Source organism: Cyclopterus lumpus, chromosome 12 (genome assembly GCF_009769545.1).
Source record: "Cyclopterus lumpus isolate fCycLum1 chromosome 12, fCycLum1.pri, whole genome shotgun sequence".
NCBI classification, from domain to species: Eukaryota; Metazoa; Chordata; class Actinopteri; order Perciformes; family Cyclopteridae; genus Cyclopterus; species Cyclopterus lumpus.
Window position 1 is genome coordinate 14,838,832 of NC_046977.1, and position 8,747 is coordinate 14,847,578.

The window sequence follows — 8,747 nt, forward strand, 5'->3', positions numbered from 1 at the left end:
ATATGTCGCAAACAAATGCAGAAATTAGTCGTATAGGCGTAGTATTCTTGTTAATTCTTACTTGCATTAGTATCCCCTTCCCTCCACAATGTGTTTTGCATATTGAATTGCATATGAATTTGTAAAGGGAGAAAGTTGTTTATAAATTCCAATGTGCACATCCCATTTGGCATCCACTGTAGCTTATTAGCAGTTCAATAAAAGTTACATTCTGCAGTTCAATTGCAAGACAATACACTTTGGGTGATGTAGTGTATATATATATATATATATATAGATATACAAACACGCTTTTTTGTGAACTCGTGAGAGGATTGCATTAAATAAAAGCCTATAATATGATATGAGCAATAGTCATTTAGACGGCCTATGTATGTATTTTGAAGCACGTGCAGACAGGATGACGCAGACTGCACAACAGGAGCACTCAGATGACGGAGCGGTGGGTTTTATTTCCATGTATGAATTCAGAGACTTGACTGAACTTGCTGCTGGCTCCACCCTCCGTTAGTCAGCCCGTCTCCTACGTGTTACAACGGTTGCCTCGAACTAACGAGCATTTCGGGGAGAACAGGGTGGGGAAAAAAAATAAATCATTTCCCCCGGTTCTCATCTGAAGGAATAAAGCCGCTTCACAGCCGTCGCAACTTCGTCAACTTTAAACTCTCAACGGCACCTTCGTTGCGGAGAGAAAACAGCCCAAAGAGAGACAGTGTTCCTCCGCCTCGGATTAAGTTCTGCATGGAAACCAATGATATCTGAGAGGAGCGGAGAGAGGAGGTGGGTGTCGGGTGTACAAGCCCGTGTGTTTGTTCCTCTTCTTGTTCTGTTAGGCACGGTTCTCCGACACAAGCCTGTTTGGGTTCTGACACATGTGGGAAAAGTAGTCCCAACTGTTGCTGCTGCTGCGTGATCTAAATCACCCGAATATATATATATGGGATTTTTAAAGGCTTAATTCCGGGTTGAGGGGGAGAAGAAAAAAAAGAAAAAATTATTGCTCCAAAAAAAACGCAAATAATAATTGTGCTAGAATTATGGCGTTAAAGGCCAGAGTGTTGTACGACTTCCACTCTGAAAACCCAGGCGAGATCTCCATAACAGAGAAGGAGCTGGTGACTCTCTTCAGCGAGGAGGAGCTGGATGGCTGGCTGGAGGGGGAGAACAGCAGGGGGGAGGCTGGCCTCTTCCCTGCCTCCTATGTGGAGATCCTCAGGGACCAAATCACCTCCAACACCAACAATAACGGCCTGTCCTCGCCCAAAATCAAAGCCCCGACGCCCACCCAAACCTCCCAAACCTCCCATTCGCCCCCAGACGCCCAGTCCCAGAGAGGACTCGGGGCCGGCAGTGGGGGCAGCGGCGGAGGCAGCTTCCACACCAGCCAGGGCAGTGATGACGATTGGGACGACGACTGGGACGACGGCTCTCCTGTGGCTGATGCGTCACAGGGTCTCGGCAGATCGCCCCCCTTGTACCCGGTGACCACTTCCCTGCCCGGGCGGCGCGAGAGCACCCAGCAGCATCAGCAAGCCAAGAGCTCGGCAACAGTGGGGAGGAACCTCAACAGGTTCTCCACCTTTGTCAAGTCTGGCGGGGAGGCCTTCCTGCTCGGGGAGGCCTCTGCGTTTGTGAAGGACGGGGACAGGATCTGCGTGGCGATGGGGAAGCATGGACCCGAGTGGCAGGAGGACCCGTACCCGTTCATGTGCACCATCGACGACCCCACCAAGCAGACCAAGTTCAAAGGCATGAAGAGCTACATGTCCTACGGCCTGACCCCGACGCACACCAACGTACAAGTCAACCGCAGGTACAGGCTGGCTTCCTGCTTCTCTTACTCCTCCTCTTCCCTCTCTGGGGTTTCCAATCGTATTTCTTCACCGGATCCCCTCCGGCCCCCCGTACACTTAAAGATGAATGCTTCTTTGGCTTTTCCTGTGGCCACAAAATTGCAAAAACAGCACTTTTGCCCTCTGGAATCCTCAGGAATCTCCTCTTTCCTTTCTGAGATCCCCTCTGCACCTTTCACATTGTTTCCCTGTCAGTAGGTCTGTCATTACAAGCCAACACATACTCCCTTACATTTCAGTGTCCACATGGTCCTGACTCCTGCTGTTTGGTGTGTGTGTGTGTGTGGGGGGGGGGGGGGGGGGGGGGGCTCACATGTGTTCCCCTTGCATCCGTCCTTCTTTTTCACTCTTTCTAACTACCTCTTCCTGCCATTGACCTCACTTCCATATCTCCCTCAGTCCGATTTACCAAACCTTCTCATCCACTCGAAATATCCCCCAGACGTAAATCTTCCCACCCGTCTCGTCTTGCATCGTCCCTGCAGGTACAAGCACTTCGACTGGCTGTACGCTCGGCTCGTGGAGCGTTTCCCGGTCATCTCAGTCCCCCACCTGCCAGAGAAGCAGGCCACGGGCCGCTTCGAGGAGGACTTCATCTCCAAGCGGAGGAAGGGACTGATCTGGTGGATGAACCACATGACCAGCCACCCGGTGCTGGCGCGCTGCGACGTTTTCCAGCATTTCCTGACGTGCGGGGCGGACGAGAAGGCCTGGAAAATGGGCAAGAGGAAGGCCGAGAGGGACGAGCTGGTTGGGTCCAATTTCTTCCTCACAATCAGGTAGGAGGCCGGTTTATGAAGCGCTGTTTGTTTTTATTACACGATCAAAAAAAGCATTGACTACTCAACCGAATAAGCCTGTGATTTGTTTGACATTTAAATACACTGATGATGCCATTTGCAGTCCGAGAACAAGGGCTTCATTCTAGGGTCACCATTTTCCAACAGCATTCCACAATCTTACAACATCCATTGTTAAAGAGGCGTATCCAGTATCGACACCAATAGGAGCAGGAAATAGACCACAATGCAATCCGGTTTTCAATGAGGCCCAGGGACCTGACCTTCTTTACACGATAAACTATTACTAGTGTATCAAGTTACAGCCCAGCCCTTGGAGATTGTAAAGGGAATTCTGGGAAATGTAGGCAATCAGTAGCTGAAGAACAGTCATGGTCTGGTAGGTTTAAGGAAAGATGGTTCACCAAAACCATACATTACAGCACTTAATACTATGTTACAAACTGTGCAAATGTATGGTGTACTGGTGGTGGACAAAATAACAGAAACCGTTGGGGAAGTTTATAATTTGGGTTCATATTGTGTCAAAAATCAATGAATTATTTGGAGGTGCTGGGATATAATACAATATTTTGTCAGATGTTCCTGTTATTTGTTATTTTGTCCACCAATATGAAGTGGAGGATATTTGCCCTTGAGCAAGACGCTGTTATCAGTTGTCTTTGTTTAAACTTTGCTTTAACGGAAAGCTTTCATCCTTGGAAGGGAGAGAGGGGGGGGGGGGGGGGGGGGGGGCGTCCTGATAGTGAGGGCGAGATAAGTAGAACACAGGAATACTAAATAAAGATGATGTAATGCTTCAATAACCTGATAGTGAGGGCGAGATAAGTAGAACACAGGAATACTAAATAGAGTGTAATGCTTCAATAACAAAATGTAAAATAATCACAAAAGACTTTCAGAATGAAGCCACATTGTCTAAAAATGGCCGCGACTTGCCATTCTCGTCTGCAGCACGCCTGCTGTCCCGCTGGACCTCCAGGAAGTGGAGAGCAAGATCGAAGGCTTCAAGAGCTTCACCAAGAGGATGGATGAGAACATCGTGGTCGTGAACACCACCATCAGCGAGTTCGCTCGCAAGCAGATGACAGGGTTTAAGAAGGAGTACCAGAAAGTGGGACAGTCCTTCGCACTCCTTGGGCAGGCGTTCGAGCTGGACCAGCAGACCTACTCGGCGGGCCTGAACAGAGCCATCGCCTACACCGGCGAGGCCTATGAGGCGGTGGGAGAGTATTTCGCTGAGCAGCCGCGCCAGGACTTGGCTCCTATTTCTGACCTGCTGGACCTCTACAGAGGACACCTGGCCAACTTTCCGGACATCATCCACGTGCAGAAAGGTGAGAAAGTGTTTTGTGTGAACGCAATGAGCTCATTTGCAGCCTTTTCCTTTTTCTATCTTGCAGCATGAGCTCTTTAACGCACCTACGGCCCCACTCAGGCTTTTGGTGAGGGTTGTAAATGCTAAACGATGTCATAGACTGGGGTAGAAAAAAAGGAAATTGTAGGAACATACTTGCAAGACATTAGACAGATGCCTGGCGTGGCATACCTCTGTTTACAGGGAGGTCAGAGGTCAAGACTTAGCTTCAAATGGAGCTGGTGGGGCCTGAGTGGTCAGGACTCTGGCCCGTGGAGGGAAGAGTGTTTTACATCCAGAGGATTCATTACTCTCACTCTCAGCTTTTATTCTGAAACAAAATACTCCGAGACTTATTTACGTTTTACTTTTGAGAAATCATTTGGTACGTTTCCCAAAGCGATCCAGCCTGCAGCCGGCCTGTGTATTAATCATTTCAATAGCGATAACACACAGAGAGAGAGAGAGAGAGATTCCGACTGGTTTCAACATCTGTTTTTCATTTACCGAATCGTCTATCTGGGTTGAAAACTGAAACCCGTACATCAACCAGACCATTGTAACGCTCTGGTAATGGGAGAGCCTGCACTCGCTCACAGGAAAAAACACAGAAACACACACACACACACACACACACCCACACACACACACACACACACTCACACACACACACACACACATGTACAAAGGACTTACAGAGGAGTTAGCTTGTTAGTTAGTTCCCTGCAGGTTGGGAGGAGGGAGTCGCTCTTGGCACGCAAAGTCCTGACGTTAGCCAAAACATAGAGGCACTGTTTCTATAGACCGCTGAGCTCTGTTCTCTAGACACAATCGCAGCTCCAGCTATGGAAACACAGCCTGAATCCCAAAAAGTCCCCGTGACTGACAGGAGTTCACCCACTTTCTGATTGAGATGGAACACAATGTTTTACGTCCCGCAAAGAGCGTCCAAACTTCGGACAGCTTTTGAACATTTATTTCCCTGCAAGACACCCTCACCCGATTATGGATTTAGAGTTAATTACTTAGATCTTAGCTTGTTGTAATATGTGGGTATACTGGGTCAGAATATTTTTAAATATCTAGCTCTCTCATGCTTGTTTCTCCAACGTTACCGACCCGAGCTTTAACCAAACTCATATCAAGGGCAACTTATGGCAATGTCATCGGATATGATTTCATCATTTCTGCTTTCGTGGAGCCTCAGAAACAGCCCCGTCATCATTCTCGGGTACCACCATGATTTTCACTTCTGGAAACCGTCACTCAGTAAAACAAGTTAGATTCACGGTAAGAAGAGGAACAGGGGTCTTTCTTTCTTTCTGTTTTATTTCTTTTGAAATACACGTATATGACTCAGAGCCTGTGCTTCTATCGCTCATGAACTTTGAGTAATCCACCACTGCTATTCACAGGAAACCCTTTTGTCTGCCCAGCAATCGCTCATGAACACACTGCAAAGTCTGCACTTCAGCCACAGTTGTGAAATAACTACCTTGAACAAAAGATGGCTGGTTTGGTCACAGTTTCCATAACAGTCAATTTGATGAATGATCCTCAAAAATGTTTGTGCTAGTGCAAAACCGTTTTTTTCCCCCCTCACCGTTGGATTACATTCTTTTGATTTACAAAAAAATTAAACACAGAGAACTTGACACCAGTTTTTAACTTTTCACCCAAGCTTTCGTTCTACTAATATCCATCTGCGTCATATAGCGCTGACCATTTCTGCCATAACCACATAACAAAAGCATGGCAACATTGCAGCGCAAAAAAAAAAACCCAGCTGCTGTGCTCTTGAGGGCGGACATCTTTGTTGACCTAAATGCGCCCATACGGTATCATCCAACTTCTGTCTGTGAGGTCCAAAGGATACATCTGATTTGAATGAGCGGAGAGATTCTTGGGCCTCTTGTCCTGTGTTGCCCTGGGACTGCAGGAATGCAACATGGAGCAGTCTCAGGATTAGTTTCCCCTCCTCCTCTTTTCTTCTCCCTCTTTTCCTCCTTCAGTGATACAGCGAGTTCACGAGAAGGAGGGAGAAGAAGAAGAAGAAGAAGAAGAAGAAGAAGAAGATGGTTGTGTGTGTGTGTGTCTGTGTGTGTGTCTGTGTGTGTGTGTGTGTGTGTGTGTGTGTGTGTGTGTGTGTGTGTGTGTGTGTGTGTGTGTGTGTGTGCAAGAGTGGGGGGGTTGGGGTAGTTACAGAGCTGAACCAGTTTCCCACCAACCAACAGCACAAGAGTTCAGATTACAGCTCCATTATCGCCATGGTAGCAAGGAGCGCAAAGTCCAAGTTTATTTCCGTTCGTTAGCGCACTCGAGCAGGTCTGGTGTGTGTTTGTGTTGTCAGAGAGAGAGAGAGAGAGAGAGAGAGAGAGAGATCTAGAAAGAGAGGGCAACTGGGTCATGATTGAGAGCCGTGCCAGCCTACAATCCGGCTCATCATTTCCTCCACATGCTGCCATGTCAGAGCTTTGCTCTGGAGCTCCTCTTCACCCTTTTTCTTTTCTTTTCCTTTTTTTTTCACGGATCCAAACTCTGCTGCTTCCCCTCTGAAGGTTTAGTCACACTGAACTATACATTCTGAGTCACGACTGGGCGTCGGATAACTTCAGCGACCCTGGAAAAAGTGTGCAATAAGCAGCTGGTTTCTGTCGTGTGAAAACTAAATGTTGTGGCCGGCCGGTCTCTCTCCCTCGTAGTCTTTTTCACTCGAGGTTGTGCTCGCTTGTTACATCCGGGCTCCCGCTGCCGTCCCGTTAGCTTCTCTAACTCAACGTCGTAGAGGGTTGAAAAGTGGAACATGTTCCCCCAGTTTACTGAACATAGTCTAAGATACATGAGTATTGACTACAACATGCGTTATAACGATGTTATCCCTTTATGACCTCAATAAAGTAAAACAATGGCATCCTTAGCATTGTATGAAGGGGCATTTTCTCAAGAAGGGGCATTTACTGTTGCTAAACAATCACTGAATCACCTTCCGAATAGATGCTAAGTGTGGGCCTTTGACGCTGTTGCATCATCATGTTTCAAAGGCTACGTTTCTTTTGTGATTGTCCCACGAGCGTGGATTTACTTTTAGCTCCAGTTTTTCATTTGGCTCTATACATTGTATACCAGCGAGTCATCTCCCTCTCTTCCCCCTCCACCATCTTCCCCCCTCCCCCCACCCCCCAGGTGCACTGACCAAGGTCAAAGACTGTCCAAAGCAGGAAGGCGAGCTCCACGACCGCTGCAACATCATTTCCTGCGCCACGCTCGCAGAGATCCAGCACTTCCACCGCACCCGCGTACGGGACTTCCGCTCCCAGATGCAGCACCACCTCCGGGAGCAGATCGTCTTCTTCCAGAAGATCACGGCCAAGCTGGAGGATGCGCTTCAGAAATATGACGATGACCAGTAGGAAGGCATGGGGAGAGAACAGAGGAGTTGGACTTCAAAGAGGGGGATGGGAGGAGTGGGGGGAGGGGGGGGGGGGATGGTTTGATGTGTTCGTCCTACATTATTGGAAAACATCTTAAGGTCCTTTAAGAGACAGCTGTTTCTGATGTGGCAAACCCTGGGCCTGGTACAAGCATTGGAAGAAATGTACCAGTCTTTAAAAAAAAAATATATATATATATATACAGGCCACTCGACTGTGGAAAGACAGCTTCTTGGATTATCTCGACGGCCTTGACGAATGTACCAGTAACAGGGTTTTTGCTGACGCTCCGGGCACATCTTGCAACTCAGCGGGACCGCGACAGATATCCAAAACAGCTGCTCTCAATGTGACGGGGCTGCCTCCCAATTTCCCGGTCACAGGCTCACGTGATCGCTCCACGCCTCTTTGCTGCCTCACCGCTTTATGGAAACCTTCTGTTCTGGAACGCGGTAACTCTCGAATGAATTTTTAAGGATTTCTGTTTTCTCTATATGCGTCTGTTTTTACTTGAATGACCTGTTCAGTATTGTGTTGATGGGCCGTGACTGTACGTGTTTGTTTGTGAATGAGGACAGAGGACACATGGGAGTTCAGTTGGATTTCTTTACAGTTTGAAATGTGACCTACTTCTGAACATCTGTCACAACGCGGATGCTCTCACATCTTTGCTATGTTATAATTTGTTCAGCATTTTTAGTCTTACAAGACTTAAAACAATAACTGATCTCCGACTGATTTAAAATGTCTTGACAGGCTATCTTCTTGTTTTGGGAAGTAGCTCCACAGTTTAATTTCTTCGGGTTACTGCAGTCCTTTAGTTATTAAAACCCCCAAGTCCACATCTGTCTTCCTGCTTTCCCTCAATCACGGGAGCTCAGAGGTCAGGCTCAGGGTACAGAAAACCTCAACGTGGCGGATGTTTCTCGGCATTGAATCTTTGAATCCAGATCTTTCAGTTCAAAGCAACCATGTGGAGGTGTTTTCAGTGATTATAGCATATTTACATTTTTTCCTGAGGGTATAGTCTTTTTTTTATTGTCAATCTTGTTGCAAGTCCATGTGTTGTTTTTCTTTTTCATTCTGTCTTTTGTAGTACTACCACTTGAGGGCGCCAACGTTGGACATTTTCATATTCTGCATAGTAACTTTAATAATGATGGTTGCTCTTCTAAGTATGCTAACTTGCTCTAAAACATTCTATAGTAACCAACATAAGCACACAGTACTGTTTGTTGTCGGTCCCCATCGATCACAGTACAGTATTTTGACAGAGAGGGAAGCTTAGGATCTGGTGAAGATCATC

General features: G+C 47.2%; 1 protein-coding gene across 1 annotated transcript; it reads left to right on the plus strand.

The window, feature by feature from the left end:
* The first annotated feature begins 438 nt into the window (after positions 1-438).
* Positions 439-7,457, plus strand: LOC117740863 (sorting nexin-18-like). Its single transcript, XM_034547494.1, has 4 exons — positions 439-1,813; positions 2,339-2,632; positions 3,608-3,990; positions 7,194-7,457. Exons 1-4 carry the CDS (start codon positions 1,038-1,040, stop codon positions 7,418-7,420), a joined length of 1,680 nt encoding a protein of 559 aa, XP_034403385.1. The 5' UTR covers positions 439-1,037; the 3' UTR covers positions 7,421-7,457.
* Positions 7,458-8,747: the final 1,290 nt, after the last annotated feature.